The following is an 18,064-nucleotide window of genomic DNA, read 5'->3' on the forward strand; positions in this document are numbered from 1 at the left end:
CTTACACTCACAAGATATGAAAGTGCTTCGGGCAACAGCATAGGTCATAGGTCATGGTCATGTGAAATTGGACGCTGAGACAAGTTAAATGACTTCCATGTTTGCTTGAACTACGGCAGACAATTCAAAACAAGAAAGGTTTCATGACAGTTGGTGCTTTGAATTTGTTTTTTGATGCAACAAATACACTCAAATCAAACAATTCTGTTATACGTTGAGTAAAACAAAAAAGAGCTCCTCATGATTTGATAATTCTTTCACTCATTTTGATCTGCTGAAAATGAGACAAAAATGGATCAATGATTGATAACGGTGATTTATCCTTTTATTAGTGGTTCGATTAAAGTGTTTATCCAATCACGCCGCTGTGCTTCGATTGTTGCTCTTTGTAAAATGCGGTTCAGGTCCTACTTTGACTGTTACGACTCTTGAAGCTGTCACATTAATGTCACTTTGCAGCTTTATTGTGACAGATGCACGTGCACTTTGAGCTCTGCCTTTCTGGTCCCTTTGGAAGTTGATTAGCTGTCTCGTGTTGCTTTGGAAAATCACATACAACAGTCATGACAGTTCGTCTTCTTTTAAAGCTGACACAAACCGCTAATACTGCTAATTGGCATTCACGATACGTGACTCATTTGTGTAGGTGCTTTTGTGATGGAGATTTAGTTACTTCAAAGTTCCTTTTCATGTGGTGTGTCTTGTATTTTTCTATTGTGGGTCTGCCCCTTGTGGAGTGTTCCTCCCTTCATGTAACCTCTGGTGCTTCTCTGAGGCATGTGAAGAAGCCTGAGGGGGCTCAGCGGTGTTTTACCTTGTAGGAGCGCAGGTCCTGCTCATCACAGTCAGAGTCGCTGTGATAAGGGTCGTCAGAGGTGGTCCAGGTCATAGTGCCCTCTTTCTTCCAGAAGTCACAGATGGGAACATCTCTGGGAATCTATACAGGATCGATGGTATGAAGATAAAACTTGAATATAAAGAAGTGCCTGCTGTGACCAGAGACAACACTATGAGAGCGGCTGGAGTGAAACCCAAACACTGAAGATGAGAACTGGACACATAAAGAAGAAAACGCACTTTAAAGCTCTGTAAAGATGAGCACAGCTGCAGATTCATGTGATAATTCTCTGTGGGTTATGAATAATTGCTTAACTCATTTATTTAAGAAAATGCTTTGATTTCCAAAAGCTGTTGGATGCAAGAAGTCTAGACACTTTAAACTTATAAAAGTCTGAACACTTTACTGGATCAATCTTGAGGCAATTGTATTTTCCAAAACTATACTTTGTCATGTTTTAAAAAAAAAAAAAAAAGTCTTCTTACTTCTTCCATGATCAGGATGCCACAGCGTACCAGACTGTCAATGGCGTCCTGAGCAAAACTCTGGGATGACTGACAGGGCTGGAGAGAGAGAGAGACAGAGAGAGGACGGCTGAGCTCAATGGAGAAGACAGGTATGAGGCACAAACAGACAGCTGGCAGAGCGCATGAGGTGTGTAGCAGAGATGTAGCAGAGATCAGACAAGTAGAATGAGAGATGGCCGCCAGGGGGATGAGAGCAGGGGAAAAATAAAGAACAGGGTGAGAAGCGTAGCTGCCAGCAGACGAGACAAGAAAGAGCTGCTGCTGAAATAAAAGATGAGCAAACTGAGAAAGAAATGGTGCTGCTGGCTCAGATTCAGTCCTTGAAGTCAGTCTGATGGAGCATGTAAATAAACACACACACACACACACACACACACACACACACACACACACACACACACACACACACACACACACACACACACACACACACACACACACACACACACACACACACACACACACACACACACACACACACACACACTCTGCCTGAGATAGAGGCAGCAGAGCAGGATGAATGGCTTTTCAGCTCCATTTAACATCCACTGAGATATACTGTGTGTGTGTGTCTGAGTGGGTGTGTGTGTGTGTGTGTGTGTGTGTGTGTGTGTGTGTGTGTGTGTGTGTGTGTGTGTGTGTGTCATGAACTCAAACTCACTGGCATGAAGCCCGGAGGCAGGAGGTGGCAGAGCTGCAGGGCTCGCTCCGTCAGCTCAGACTGGCAGAGCACCACATCAAAGTCTGTGTCACCTCTGACCTCTGCAGCGTCCACGCCGTCGTTCCTCCCCCCGCTGCCGACGCCACTGACGGCCACCTCGCACAGCATGGCGGATACCGCGCATGCTAAGGACAGAAACGCAACATCTGACCATTTGCTCTGATTCATATGCACATACTGTGGGAAGAGTGGGTCTATATTGAGCAAACTATCCTAAAAGGACACTTGACATAGCCTTTGTGTGATGTACGATTTCTGCCATTTACACAAGTTTATGTCTTTATTTATACTTTAGATCCCCCGTTATCCTACTTTGATGTGCTGGTGGGAAAGTCTTAACATCCTGATCATTCATGTCCATAAACACAGCTGCCTCACAATGTAAAACCTGCAAGAGAAATACTGAAAACAAATCCTGTTGGGGGTTGAGGCGAGTGTCCTCAAATCACTGTTTATTTTATGGCAACTCATAGCTTCATAGAACTGATTTAACTTGTTTTTATCACTCAACGTTAGCCCCCAGTCTACTGCAAAGAGGCTTTAAGCAGTAAAAAGCCCATTGCCCACCAGCTTCACTTCCAAAACCACCAAACAAATCGAACAAGGAATAATGAGTCACACGGAAGCAGACTAATTCCCATCATTGTTGTTCATAAACAACAATGCTTTATTTTTAACTCCACTAGTGACGTACAAGTCTTTCTATGCTTTCACCCAAATCTGCCTGGGACCACGTTGTCTAGAAACAGAAGATACAGATACATTAGCTTTTTGCTTTAAGGACGAATGAATATAATATAGAGTGAAAATTAAGGATATAGACTTCCCAACATTACATTACCATATATTACTCATATGTATTATGCCGTTCTCCAAAACCTTCTGCCAGACAAGACCGCCAATACTGGGTGATTCCGAAAATCCCTTGATTAGGTTCAGTTCCAAAATTTCTCATTTTCTCCGATATCTGCATGTGGCAGCTACAGTGTGGTTAGGAAAAGATTGTGGTTCTGGTAAATTAACGATGATTAGATTATAGTTAGGTCAAATAACCAAAACACTTGGGAAAGGTTCGGGAAATCATCAACTCTAGAGTTCCAAATCCACAGTGTAGATTTGTATTTAACAGCTCCCACACAAAGACAAACTAATAAAACAGCCATACATATTAAAATATGAAGTTCCTCTTCCCTAACAGGAATGCGATTGCATTGGTGTATACATGAAAACACGGATATACTGGTTTGCAGAGATGACAATCCCACCTTTACATATAACCCTTTGGTGAGTGTGATTACAAGTCAGCCGGTAAATTGAATGGCTCTGAGGTATATGACATAAACACAAAACTGTTTATAACGAATTGGAAAAAATGCAGGATATCGCCCAAATAGTACGGATTGAATAATGAGTTTTCTTGTGTTAAAGGACAGGCAAGGTCCTCTGCGTTGTTTGCATTTTTTATATTTTTGGAGCTTTTAATCAATAAAACAGGTTTGCAAATCATTAAAACTAATCTAACATGGAAAAAGGCTGGTTTTGAAGTCTCTGAATCTTGCTGCTGAAGTATTGTATTCTCGTATATCTTTGCTACCTGTCTTCCACAGATGACTCTCTTGTTACAGGTGTAGAAATTCATTAATGAGGGTTTGGACAACATTCACTACACGTCACATTCAATGACAAATGTGAAAATTTAGAAGAAAAGTACAAACAAGAAGTGACAGAACAAAGAGTTCAAACCAGCTGAAGGATTTCAGTGCCACTAATGATCTGTCATCACTTTTTTTAAAGTGGAAAACAAAATCAGTTGCGTGCACAGCACCTTGACATGGCTCAACGTTTGGTCTTCCTTAAACATTGAGAATATTGAGTGGAAATACTTTGAAATGCCATGATTTAAACCGATTTTCCGTCCTGACATGCCAACAGTCAGAGCCACTGCCAAGTCCTCCCACGGAAAATAAGGTGCCTGGAGAACACAGGGTCTCCAAATGATACTTCAACTTTAGTGTTATAGGAAAGTTTTCTCTGCAACAGAAAATATATGCATGAAAAGTCACTCACCACCAACAGCTTCTGATATAAAGGTGTGTGTGACCATCTGAGCCTGGAGGGCGAGGTGAAGTGAGGCAGCGAGAGAGGGACGGGGAACAATAAAGGGGTCTTTCCTATGAGAAGAAGAAATTACATTAATGGAGACAGAGGTTTCACTGAAAGGGGAATTGGATTTTCCATAAGCAACACAGTTTAGGTGGGTGCAGTTGTCTGGGTTCACAGTCGGAAAAACCAACCTAGATGGCACTGCACCTATGACGAGGTGCGGGGCAAGCAGAGAGAGGGAATAGTGGACAACCTCCGGTAAACTCCCCCCAAAGCCGACGTCTTTGTTCCTGAACAATAGCTCCTCGGTGAGCCAGGCCACATCACGACACAGGACAGATGCACTAACACCCTGCGGAGGAGGAGGACGGAGAAGTTTAGCTCCAAAATCAGACGTGAGCATTAACCATCTGGTGACATTAATTAGAGACTGCTGGGTATGACTCAGGAAATCACTGTCACACTCTAATAAACTAGAACGAAAAACCAATTCTGTTTATGAGCCTCTTAGAGCACTGATGGATCCTTAGAGGGGAGGATTTTAACACCGACAGCACCGTGGGGAAAATCGCTCAACAAACACACCAACACAAGGATGATGTCTGTACCTTGTGGTGTTTGTACAACAAAAGACTGGACACCAGACTGGTGGACATCACAGCCTTGCAGGAAGTTGCGGCTAAAAAGAGAGAACACACACAAACCCACCGCGTCGGATAATCCGGCGCAATTTACATAAAATTAAAATAACAGTTTATCAAAATTCATTTACAATTCAGCAGGGGTACATAATCCTGGACCTACAGAAGATGAGGTGAAGGATGATGGCGATGCTGAGGTCTCTCTCTGTAGGAGTAAGCTCATCAAGCTCAGATGCATAATGAGAAGAGGTCAGGAGCCACAACATCCTCCTCCACCCAAACACAGTGTTAGATCTTGAGAGGAAACATGAGAAGAGGAAGAGAAGGATGCAAGGATGAGTTTACAGTTATTTCATTTTAGATTTCAAACTCAATCCTCCCTGAAGTTGTAATCCCTAAAATTTGCATGAAATCAAACCCCACTTCTCAAACTCATGATTGTTTTTCCTCAACAGCTATTTACTGATTTTCCATTCATAGCCTGCTTTTCTACTCTGTAGCTGTTATTTTGGTTGAGTCCGACATTTGATCCAGTGTAATTCTATATCAATGATAACAGCCATACTATTCCCTTATCACTCTCTTCTCTGAATAACATTAAAAGCATTTGACTAGAAAAGACCAGGAGTAGCTTTTAATGTGAAACACCCGTCGAATACGCAATGTATTCATCACTGCAGCAAGTAAGATAAGAAAAGACACATTTTTATTACTCCCACAACAAGGATTTTTATACAAAAGGTAATCAGAACCACGTCAGCAAAACAAGACAACCATCCTTTTCTGTGTTGTTTGTTTCAAATAATGAAACGACAAAGTTCCTAGATGAACAACTGCCAGGTGACAAATCCCAAGTGATGGGGGGAAAGTACCAGTTTGTTTTTTTGCCCTACTAACTACTGTCATATTAAACCCAATTTCCTGTTTCCACTGTTTTCACCAAATCAACCAGGACTACATTTTCTCGTAAAACAGTCAATAAAAAAAACAACAGTTGGCCTTATGCCGTTAGAATGAGTTGCAGTGAATTGCATTCATTGTCAAGAGAGATACACAACAAATCATGTTAGTCCCAGTACAAATATTTGTTCAAGCTGGAAAAAAAGGGGGTTGTAATTAGTAAATATCATATGTCATAAATCATAGATCATTCATTTAGTAAGGATCAATTCATTTTTAATACAGGATTTGTCACCAAATCTCTAGGTTCAGTCTCTTGAGGGGCACACGGGTGTATAAAACCTCAAGCTGTAGTTGTTTTATGAGGTTTCTCTCTTAAGCTAGCTGCAGTAAAAGCAGGTATTATTCACGCTTCTTAACTGTGAGAGTGAGAGAGAGACATTCACACAACTCTTTATTATAAACATCATACTAATACTGGGTTATTCCTCCTTTTTGTTCCCATAAAAACAGCAGATTTCAGTGGTTTGGTTTCCACAAGACATTGGAAGGTTTTTCTTTGAGCTTCTGCTTCATTGTTAACATGATTACATCCGATATATCAGATGCACATTCAGCAATCAACAACTCTCCAGATAGGGAACGATCCGGAGAGGTTTAATACCTGAAACCTCCCACTAGTCATTAAGAAGTAAAGAAGCCTATTGTATGAGATACAAGATCCAACCTGTCTCTCAACAGCATCATCAGAACAGCTGCTCACTGAATGCTTTGAGTTTTCCACATCACTCTGAATAAACTAGAGAGACTACGTGTGAAAATCCCAGGAGAGCAGCAGTTTCAGAAATACTCAAACCAGCCCCCAGCCCCCCCCAAATTCTCATGTGTGAAGTGAACATTACCTGAAGTACCTGGCATATACCTGTATGGTTTTATGCTTTTTGCTGCTGTCACACAATTGGCTGATTGGATAATTGCATGAATAAGCAGACGTAGTAGTGCTCTTACTTTAGTGCTCACTGCACAGTTGGTATCAGAGAGTGTGTTATTTCTGGCCTCGTTAATAAACATGTCCGACAGACAGCAACACTTTGCATCTCGAACAAAAATAAATAATCATAGTGTGCACATCTTTGAAATGAGACTTGTGAGAAGGGCTCTGTGATATGACTTCAAATCAATATCATGATTGATTAACAATTATTTAATTACATCCCCACATTAATGGAGGCATTAATTACTTTCTGCATTACTCAGTGTCGGTCAACAAGACACTCTGCTCCTCTGTTCTTTTCTAATCACTCACATGTTGAATTGATCTTGATAAAAGGCTGCTGAATTCATATTTATGTTCCTGGATAAATGTTCGGCGTGGCATCTTCTGCTACAATGAAGTTGAACCCATAATCTATGGGAAGGGAAATTCTCTCCTGTCTGAAGGAGTGAGTGTGTGTGTGTGTGTGTGTGTCTCCCCGTCCCTGTCGCGTCCCATACAAACTGACTATCACATTTAATGAGTTATTAATCGATGTAGTTGGACACTGATTCCAAATCGTTCCGGTTACTTTAACCCTGATGTCCTGGCTTTGCGTGTCGCGTCTCGTAATGTGTGTAAACGGTGTGCGTGTAAAATTATGAATTTTTTTTTTATAACCCTCTCCTAAACCTTAAAGTAAATTAAACCTCAAGTCCTGTAGCCTACGTGTCCTAATAACTTCTGATTGGTGTCAGTGTTTATTGTTAACGGGTAATGTGAGTGCAGGTCAGTGGGGAGTGAGGAGTGAGGAGTGAGGCAGCAGGCTGATAACTGCACGGAACGTAGTGGAAACCTGACAGTTCCTTAATGCCAGCATGGGGGAAAGTATTACGTGAATTAACTTTCATGAGCAAAATAAAGTCGGTTAGAGGTTATAAATGTCGGTTTCAATACATTGTCTCTTAATTGTCCAGCCCTACTTGTGAGGACTTCCACTACATAGCCCTGACATTTGCTGTAATTCTAATACATTGCACAAAAAGGCTTCAAAAGCTGAAACTTAAGTATCTGCAGACCATCAGAAAGACTGAGAACCAAAACAGAACCAAAACAGCTCACAGGCTAACAACCCAGTCCATCTATCCCCCTACACCTCTCTTCGTCTCTGGCTCGGTTTCTCCTGTGTGCTGCTCTCTTGGAATAATTAAACATTTTAAGAGAGAAGCATCCTTGTCCGCCATTGAGCAAAGATGTTATTTTTCGGTTATCTTTTTCCACTGGCGCTGACTGTGTTACGCTGATGGTAATTGGACCGAGTCTAAGAGGATGAAGACTCCCTCAGAGCTTGCGTCATGTCTTTGCCAGATTTACGGTTTAGAGTAAAGTTGATCGTCAAAGTTAAAAAGGAGGCAACTTTTTAATTTCACAGATGTTGGATAAAGCGCAATCCACATCTGAATGGCGTTTAGGATTTGTTCACAGGCAGTACGAACACTCACTGGAGCATACAGGTGCACTCACACAGGTGATTTGACTACCTGTTGTTGAGGATCACAGGCAGCAACAGGTCCTGTAGAGGGAGCCATTCATCTACCCTGCACCTCCCTGAATCGCACATCTCCTACACACACAAAAAGGATAATGAACGCATACACAGAGCTGCTAGGGTATTATCTCTAAATCATCCGGCAGCAGCATCACAACAATAAGATTAACTGAGTAAGTTTGCACAAGTTAAAAACTAAGATTGTATCAAAACATTTGATTTCATATATTTCTTCAGCCACTCTTTTTCCTACAGTATTTCTTCTTTGCCAGATGTTGACTGCACTCAGGCCAGTTTGCTAAATGCCTTAAACGTAACACTAGTTTAGAGGGCTGTGGTTTGCAGCGAGTTGCATCTATATACTGAGATGTTTAATATGCTGAATGTACTGAAATATGTCTCCATTCCAAGTAGGAAGCGTCTTAAATTTACTGGCCCAAAATATAAACTTCTGGGTTAGGGATAATTCGTTTTTGGGGGATTACAAAGGTCAATGTGTCTGTTGACCTGTGGAGAGGTGTCACAAGTAAATGTAATAAGGGGTTTAAAGGGTCACAAGACAAAGAAATGGGAACCACTTTTGCCAATGACAAGTCCTAAATGACATGATCTTCCTAACGCGCACCTTGAGAGAAAAGGGCTGCGAGAGGTGGATCCTCACACATCCTTCTGGCCTCCTCCAAAAAAAAGACAAGAGCCACTGAAACACAGTGCATAGGCCAACCTGCAAGGACATACAACACAAACAAACACACAAATACATACAACAGAGTTAGTGATCATATTATAATAAGGTCTTGCCTTTGGGGACAACAGTCCAACAGCAATACCACTAATGAGCAGATCTATGGTGAATAGGACATGTATCCAGTCTCAGAGTGTGTGTATGAGTGGAACTGTGTGTACAGTACTGTATGTGAAATGTGTCTGAATGGCAGAACAAAACGATGAAGCGAGGACCATATTATGGTAATTGACCGAACGTTGAACCCCACTCTCCGGTGTCATAAGTGAAGCAAACATAGGGCAGAACTAATGAAGGCCACTGGCCACCAACTTTGAAAAAATACAAATCTACTCAACTAAAGAAAATTATATAATATTAAACAAGAAAGCTGTGACAAAGACTCTTGAGCTGTAAACTGGATCACCACTGGCAGCTGCAACGATCACTACACCACTCTGATAGTCTGAGCTTTAATTTTGTCACAAATATTGATAAAAATATTTATTTAGTAGTTATTTTATGAGGGAACAGGGAAAGGTGCAGCAATACATTCCAAAATTTGTTAATAATGTTTGTTAATGTTCATTAGGCCTCTAAATTACTACTAATAATACTATGTAGTGTCTGTTTCTGTCTGCAATGTTCCCATAGATGTAAATACAACTTTCACAAGATTACTTTTATAATGAACAAAACTAAAAACATTGCAGAGGCCACTGTTAACCTTGATAGTGAGCTGGATGAAGAGCTGTGGCGAACTACAGTAACCGACTTATTGTTGTTCTTAAAACAGCAACAGCTGTCCCTCATACAGTATTCTTACCTCACTTCTTTTCCTCTTCCTCTGAGGCACATCTCACAGTTTGAAAACCTTGCTTTAAATGGAACCTGTTCACTTGATGGCTCTTGTTAAGTGTAGTAGTCTCACCTGTATGTTAGTTTTTGGCAGACAGTCGTAGGAGATGCCCACAGGGACCAGACAGACATCAGGGACATGTCCTTCTTTGATGAGCTGTCTGAGGCGAGCCAGCCACTGGCCACCTTGGCCAGACTCCGATGACACACCAACACTAATCGCCTGGCCCTCATGTAGCAGCTCACGTACCAGCTGAGCAGAGAGGAGAGAGAATGGGGGGGGGGAGGGGCAAGGTCTGAAAAGTCCTGGCACTAGGGGAGCAATCAACATAAAATGCCTGCCTTGTATTTTTTAAAATATACATAGACAATAAAAACAGCTGGAATGACGAGTAGAAAGAAAAGGGACTGCGGGGGACACCTCATGAAATTCAGAGATATTTCCTTTTTCCCAATTGATGTTTTCCCCTCACAGACAGGAGGAATTCAATTACCATTGAACAGCAGCTAAACATGCCTTTACTCAATAAACAATAAAAGGTCTATTAACATTGAAATACAACCAATAAAGAAGCTGGCTTTCTCATGCACAGCCAACATGCTCATCGGAAAAAAAACCTGATTGCTGCTTCAGTCATAAACAACTTATTCATGTTCCACTGCGGCTGAAGTCTTGTAGATTAATCCAACACTGAGACATTTCATTGAGCTGTATAGCACAATATTGATCTTAATGAAGCCAGTAACTCTCCGAAATGATTTACATCGTCAGGTTAACTGATACAAAGCACAAATATCTCTATAGCTAGACACAAAGGCAGAGTAGCAATGATGAACAGACATTGATTATTGACAAAATCAAGTTAATAGAGGCACTTAGACAAAGGGCACAAGGAGGGAAACTGTGATACATTCAAAAGAGGGAGCCATTAACACATAAAATCTCCCAAAAATACGGGAAAACACAAATTACCAATCTGATAAACACTGACACAACCTCCTCAGACCCTCAAAGCTCAAACAATCAATCTAACCATCGCTATTTATCTTTCTCCGCCCTCTCCTCATTGCTTTGTTACTCCAGAAAACTCAAAAGCTGCAATCTCTGTAGTGAAACTCAAGCCCCTTGGTAATTTCAGAAGGAATAGAGTGTTAGATGAGGCTGGGAAATGAGTGAGAGGAGAAAAAAACAGCTCCTATTCTGATTGAGGGGCTGAGTCTGATAACACTCAACCATCGAGCGCGAAGAAAAGTGTGCAGACGTGAGGAAGAATCCATTGAACCGAATGCACAAGCAAATTGGAAGAACAGGTATCTTTAGCTTACCATTCAATTTTATACAATTACCCTCTGTCGAAAATATTAGCATTATGATTTGTGATTCATGACCCATTGTTGCACTCCTGTATACAAGTTGTTGGTTGCATTTGGACCGCTAATGAGGAAACACTCCAGCTCCAACAGCCTGAACGACTTCTACCAAGAGGTTGTTTTTATGGTTGGCGACTCTGAGGAAACGCTACACGAAACACAAATTAACTTTTGACTGCTGAAGGGGGCATTTACAAATGTGGAAACAGTAGTTGAAAACCTTCTTTGGCTGAAGGAGCTTTGCAAAATGTGTGGATGTAACTGTATTTAAGTTCATTCTCATCGGGGTTGGAGACAACAAATTGGAAAAAATAAACTGTGTTGTTGATATGCATCACCAGACACAAGCTCCATTCCAGGTCGACATTTAAATGAGCTCAGTGTTGTTTCTCCAAGGGGATTTTCAGAATCCTGTATATTAATAAGTGTGTTTTTACAAATAAGGAATGTATTAGGATGTAAGTTAATAGTACTGTTAATACAAGGAGAAAGAAAATATGCTTCATATATATTACATAAAAGTAAAAAAATGCAATTGTGAAAATGTGTGCAATATATTGGTAAGAGTAAAATGATGATTCATAACTTTAAAAAAATATTTTAGATTTCTTGCTATGCAAGAGAATCTCAGCATCTAATGGATGGACTATAATTAATAGATAATGCAGAGAAAATAATTTCTAATAAATAAAAGAAAGTTTATGTTTAATTCTTCTTTTCTCAATTAGATCTACAGATATGTTTTTCTTAATTCTTAAAAAATTTGATTGTGTATCTAAAAACATGTCGAATCCAAAAGGGAGAAATACAACTGAATCTATTGATCAGTATGATCACCTGCAGCCTCCAATCGCCTACAGATTACCAATAAAGGTGCGATAAACGTCAGATTACTTACAGAGGTCATGACAGGTGAGTACAGTCTGTCTGCCTCAGCTTCCTGCTCAGTCGATGCAGACGGTGGAAGGAGGACCACGCCCACTTTCTGCAGGATTGATCTATAGGAGACATTTAGGATTCAGTATAACAGACATAATGAGTTTATATTAAGAGCTTGGTGTGGTGATGCATCTTCACACTGTGTTTAAATTAAAATCGCCTGGACTAAATATGGTGCTGTGTTTGTACAGTAAGTGATAAATTCAGCATTTCATTCCTGGCAAACAAAAGGGTGTCTGCATTATTCTGTGTGTGTGTGAGAGAGAGAGACAGAGAGAGAGAGATACTGCGTGTTTTTTTGTTATCTCAGTGCGACTTACCTGGAAGCTTCTATGTGGCTTTGTGTGATTTTACCTGAGGGGCGAGCTGTGAACCTGAAGAGGACAAACAGTGTATGGGACTCTCATGTTGTGGCAGAAGAGCACCAGAGGGATGAGGGCACAGTCCACGACGCTCTGACGCACGTAAACATAAACCAGCAGAGATCCCTGAATTACAGGACAGGGGAAGCTTTAGATTCTTCACATTGCGTTTCATTATTGCAAACAATAGTGGAGTGTGCTGACTGGTGCACAGATTAAGTTTCTGTGGCCCTATATTTAATCAATCTAATAATAAAGCTTCAGATAGTATCAAGAAATACATGTTTAATTTAAAAACAACTCAAATAAAAGTAGTTAGATGTCAGCAGAGAGATATGTGGGGAGGGTTTTGGACTGCAGAAGCCTTCAGGGATTCATTCCTCAAGGTCAACAACAACGCTGTCATTCTGTACATTGTCTTTCTACTGTACGATTCAATTATTTTTCATTAAAGACATTAACATAAAGAGCTACAAACGCAAACTCAATTGTATATCGACTGAAGTAAATGATTATGAACAAATACAAAATAATCTAGGAGACGGGACAGTGTAGAGAGAAACATTGAATATATATATAAGACGACCAACTGAAAATCATCAGCATCTGTAAATTAATTTCCTGGGGATTGGCCCTTATATCTGTTATGAGAGCATTTCATTGAGATCCATTCATGCTCATCTTGAACCAGTGAAACAGTGGCCTGGCCCAGTTATTTACTTGTTTTTGGTTAGTCAACCATGTAATTAAGAGTTTCGTAGTCTTTACTCACATAATTAAATACAACAAGGAAAGTAGGAAAAAAACATTAATTGAAAAAAAACTTAGAAGTGTAGCTGTTTACCATCTCATCAGATGGCTGAGCATAACCATGTCCTGAGTGAGGATGTGTGTGGAGCCAAATTATCAAAGTGCCTAAACTATGTCCGAATAAAAAAACGTTATCTTCCATTCTCTGGAGGAGGAGCTGACAGTGTTTGCAGTTATGACATATTCATATATCTATGAATACAAAAGTGAGAACATTTCATCTACATATGCATGTGTATGTTTAATGATACTTGTACCTCTTGCGAGACTCTGTGCAAATCGGGCAGATGGTTGAGGTTAACTTGAATGCTGTCAAATAAGGAAGAAAACATCTTCAGCATCACCCAGCCCACGAATCTGCATAGAACGTGGAGAGATGTAAAGATGGGGGGGGGGGGGAATGTATGACTTGAGAGAGAGGGCAATAAAAATAGCCTGTCGAGCAAGAGGAAGAGAGGGTGGAGTTAAGTGTGACAACATGTAAATGAGATAGATGGAAATGAAACAAAATTGGGATAATAGGGATTCGGATGAGAAATAAAGTGATGTCAAAGGGAAGAAGCAGACAGAAAGGGATTAAGAACGGTGGGTGATGATGACATCTGTAGATGGAGCGATAACCCCTGATACAGAGGTTTCCACTCAATTTCTAGTCATTCACATAATTTCCTGCATGGCTACAGAGAGAGACTCTGAGAAATACCACCTGACTTCTATTTTAAGTATAACAGCACACATGTCTTTGCCTTGAGCGACAAAGTCTGTTACATGCCCATAACTGCCCATAGAAGAGTTTTTCTTGCCTCAACAACTGTCATCTTGAAAGGCATACTAAATTACTTACTACTTAAAATGTTCAGAAACACATTAATCAAGATAAATCAGGTTATTTTAAGATGTTTGCACCATTTATGGTGTGATGTTTTGTTTGTTACTGAAAAACAAATCGGAATTTGCTTCAGCGATTGCATTTTACATGGCTCCTGTTCGATAACAATGGCAGCTGCAGCTCCTGGGGAAAGAGCTGGACAAACAGTATCCTGTAAATAATAAAAGGTTGTTCGATAAAGCTCCCATCAAAAGATCGGTTCTCAAGTTTCTCCAAACTTTCAGACTTTTTAAAAATTCTGTTAACCTTTGACTTATGTCTCTTGGTTCCCACTGAGGAAGTAAATCTTCAGAAATAAAGTTCAAAGACAAAAAGCTGCAGATGTGGTGATCTAGTGAGCAGCCATTAAAAATCCTATTACCACAATGTAAGGAACTGTTTGGACAACCAATGAGCTCTATGGCACAAATGAATGAGTTGTGTCAAGCTTTGTCTGGATACTTGTCTGTTGGTTCAGTTTTTTGCATGGGTTTGAATCATGAAAAAAGAAAATGGGAATAATTTTAAATTCAGGCCACACCATAAACATTGATTAGCATTAAACTATCCAAAATAATCTAGTCCATTAAAAAAAACTTCCCCCAGCTGTATTGGTTCAATCGCACAGATAATGTCAGATATACTGTTTTCATCTCTTGTTTTCTTCTTATTGGAGGGTTAAGCAACCATCTTTTAATGCCGCCCTTTGCCCATCCGTGCCCATCCCATAAACAACCCCACACACCGTAAGAGGCCAGGGGAGATGCAGGTTTTGATGGTGGGGAGGAATGGTGAGAGGAGCTTGAGCTGCCCTTGGCTGTCTTGCCCCTCAGGTGCTTTATGCTCTGCTGCTAACACATCCTTAACCCTGAAACACAGTCACAGGACAGCAGGGTTAACACCACACAAAGCCTCTCTTGTACTTCACAAAGACAAACACCCGCCTTCCAGTAGAACAACAACATCATCCCTGAGTAGAAGGGTTACATAAAGGTTAAACGCAATTACATCTAAGGAGAGACAACAACACATACAAACTGAGGACTCGCAGACAGAGATAGGGAAAGTGTGATCGCAGTCCAAACTTATCACATTTCTCTTCATTCGCTCTGCATGGACCCCATGATTTTCGATATCTTTGATTGTGTCACTTATCTCCTCCCCTCCTTTCTCTTTCTCTCTCCTGAACTGCAGGATTCTGTTTTATTTTCTGTATCTCTGCCTATCATTCATTTATTCTCCTCTGGCATCTCTACTCCTGTCCTTCTCCTCTTTCCCCTCAGGTACCTGTTGCTCTGACGCACTCGCTCCAGTCTGTTTGTAGCTGGACTCGCGTAAACCTTGCACCCCCTCACAAACAATGCACAGCACACCCTCCGCACCAGCCAGCCTCGATACCTACAAGAGAAAACACATCACTGAGAGGGAGAAAACGTGCTTGGACGAGTGTGTTCGGGCTGAAAAAGTTCATCACTACCTGGTTTGTGTCTCGTTGACATCTAGAATGTTGTGGAAGCCAAGCAAAGAGTTTTGTCCAAACCTCTTACGCTAAGCCATGACAGAAAAAACATAATCAGACAGATGATCGGTATTAACATCAGTCCAAAGACATGCAGCTCAAGGATGATATCAGCATGTTGCACATCGATGAAAGCAAGGAACCTAAACCAGGCTCGCATGACAGGTCAGTACTTGTTCAGTTAACAAAGTCATATGTTTAATCATATTGACGAACAGCAACAAGTTTGTTGGTTGATTTAAAAAAAGCTGCGTATCTCTCTCATTTCAATAGTTTCACTTCCTGCCTGGCCTGTACTCTCTTTTCTCTATCTAACCTTCTTTGGCAGCAACACTCACCAGGCTGTCCGGGGTGCACTGGTGGCAACACTGGCCCACAACTGGTCTGTACTTGCCAAGACATGGAGGCACAGTGATCCGCCTTTTCTTGATCTTCAAATCCCATGACAACTGAGAGGAGAAGAAAAATGTACAAACATGAAGACTGCAACCAAGTCCATGTAGGCAAGGTACATCGATGAAATAAGATCATTACTCACGGCCATGCATCTTTATATCCAAATTAATTACAACCACTAAATCAAACTTTAAATAAATTGACCATATGTAATAAAAATAATCTGTAATCAAGAGACAGTTGTAAAGATGAGTGTGAAGAAAAGTTATAGAACCTCTTGTTTCACAGTAGATTTAATATTAGAGGGAAATCTGATCACAGACCTGCTGCATCTATACACATATTTACAGCAGCCAGCCAAAGAACAAATAAACATATTATCTGATCCGAGTAACCTCATCTCTAGTGTGCATGAAAGACTACCATCTAACAAGTTGACAAATAATGGCAGTGTCGATAAAATTGTATCTAACTTAGGATTTCATCGGCTGTTCAGGGGATGTAAAGGCACTCGAGAATTGAAAGAAAGAAAAAAAAGCCAGTTTAAGTGCTCAGATTATTTGCTCTTGATTTCATCATTGTTGTTATGATTCCTGTGTTGCTGCGATTGGTTTAACTCTATATCCATGGGAGCACATAATATCTTGCAGGGCAGTACTGTAAATATGATACAGGTCCCATATGGGACCCAGTATCAGGCAAACAGTGCACGTGAGGTATTAAGCGATCATGCACTGAAGCACAGGAGAAACTGCGCGTGTACCAGTCAACCAGACTGAAGATCTCTTACAGCAGCTTGACAGCTGGTCAGCTGTGCAAATATGTGTGTCACGGTGACAACAGCAATGATACACATTCATTGACAACCGCATGACATTGACATCAACAATGTGTGTGTGTGTGTGTGTGTGTGTGTGTGTGTGTGTGTGTGTGTGTGTGTGCTGTTGCTTCATCTGTTAGGAGTCAGACTAATTACACCGTTTAGATCAAATCAGCTAGTGAATGTCCTACAATCAATGAAACCTTCTCCTGTTTGACTGATGATGAGGGATTGCGGTAAGATAAGCACCCGTGTGAATCAGCATCCTCACCAACAATGTCCAAAATGTCTAATTTAAGCCAAAACATTGCTTTAATCACTAAGCAAGAATCTAACTATCAATAATTTAATGACTATACCGGTTCAGAGAAAAGGAAATAAAACGCGAGTAGTAGAAACAGAGAATGAAGGATCAGAGAGAGATGAGAAGATTAGTATCACTCTAGTGTTGAAGGGCAGATTGATAATTTTCAGGTCTGTCCGAAAGGACCACACAGTATGTGCTTAAACTTGCATTACTGACAACCATTTCACAATTCATGCAAATGGCACAACGATTTTTCAATAAACTTTTACAACCTTCCAGGTGCCCTCTGGATATAGTTCGTTTTAGTATGCTATTAAAATTAGCTCACAGAGGCTTGAAACTTGCTCAACGTAGCTAATGCATCATAATGAAATGCATCGGTGAAAAGTTATTTAGTTTTAATAGTGCTGAAATTGAGGAATTGATATGCGTCAGGTGATGCATTCATGTGTTGAAGTGACGGTCAGATTATACTTTTAGTGGCCACGAAGAATTGCATTCATGAAATTCAATGGATAATATAAATGTAACCAGATAAGATAAGACTGTAGGAGAAGCTGAAGTTCTGCAAAGTAGTGACGCTTTTAATGCCAAAGCACAAAGCAAATGTTACTGCCACTAGCAATTGTAGTCTCCCATCCCTGACAATGGAAGTGCATTAGAAAGGAGTCTCTTTGTGATTATATCTGCCAGTTTGTTTAGCTTGTTTGGTTTTTAAAGACCATAAGATGTGTATTAAAAATGGCATCCAAATATTTAAGCTATCAAATGTTCACGTCTCTCTCTGCTTCTATTGTAAATGTTAACCTCTTGAGAAAACCACTTGAGTTTTAGACCA

At 40.5% G+C, this 18,064-nt stretch overlaps 1 protein-coding gene across 1 annotated transcript in view; it reads right to left on the reverse strand.

The window, feature by feature from the left end:
• The window catches only part of gpat2 (glycerol-3-phosphate acyltransferase 2, mitochondrial), a 90,119-nt gene that overhangs the window by 5,801 nt on the left and 66,254 nt on the right, over positions 1-18,064 (reverse strand). The window contains exons 5-21 of the mRNA XM_062381902.1: positions 16,042-16,152; positions 15,662-15,732; positions 15,472-15,582; positions 14,930-15,052; positions 13,574-13,673; positions 12,499-12,632; positions 12,104-12,203; positions 9,908-10,087; positions 8,878-8,976; positions 8,245-8,327; positions 4,994-5,124; positions 4,798-4,868; positions 4,381-4,541; positions 4,154-4,257; positions 2,027-2,211; positions 1,324-1,401; positions 815-937 (exon numbers count right to left, since the gene is read on the reverse strand). Coding sequence (XP_062237886.1) covers positions 815-937; positions 1,324-1,401; positions 2,027-2,211; positions 4,154-4,257; positions 4,381-4,541; positions 4,798-4,868; positions 4,994-5,124; positions 8,245-8,327; positions 8,878-8,976; positions 9,908-10,087; positions 12,104-12,203; positions 12,499-12,632; positions 13,574-13,673; positions 14,930-15,052; positions 15,472-15,582; positions 15,662-15,732; positions 16,042-16,152 — 1,965 coding nt within the window. The remainder of the gene's footprint in view (positions 1-814; positions 938-1,323; positions 1,402-2,026; positions 2,212-4,153; positions 4,258-4,380; positions 4,542-4,797; positions 4,869-4,993; positions 5,125-8,244; positions 8,328-8,877; positions 8,977-9,907; positions 10,088-12,103; positions 12,204-12,498; positions 12,633-13,573; positions 13,674-14,929; positions 15,053-15,471; positions 15,583-15,661; positions 15,733-16,041; positions 16,153-18,064) is intronic.

The sequence above is a fragment of the Platichthys flesus genome, chromosome 3, assembly GCF_949316205.1.
Source record: "Platichthys flesus chromosome 3, fPlaFle2.1, whole genome shotgun sequence".
In the NCBI taxonomy this organism is placed as follows: domain Eukaryota; kingdom Metazoa; phylum Chordata; class Actinopteri; order Pleuronectiformes; family Pleuronectidae; genus Platichthys; species Platichthys flesus.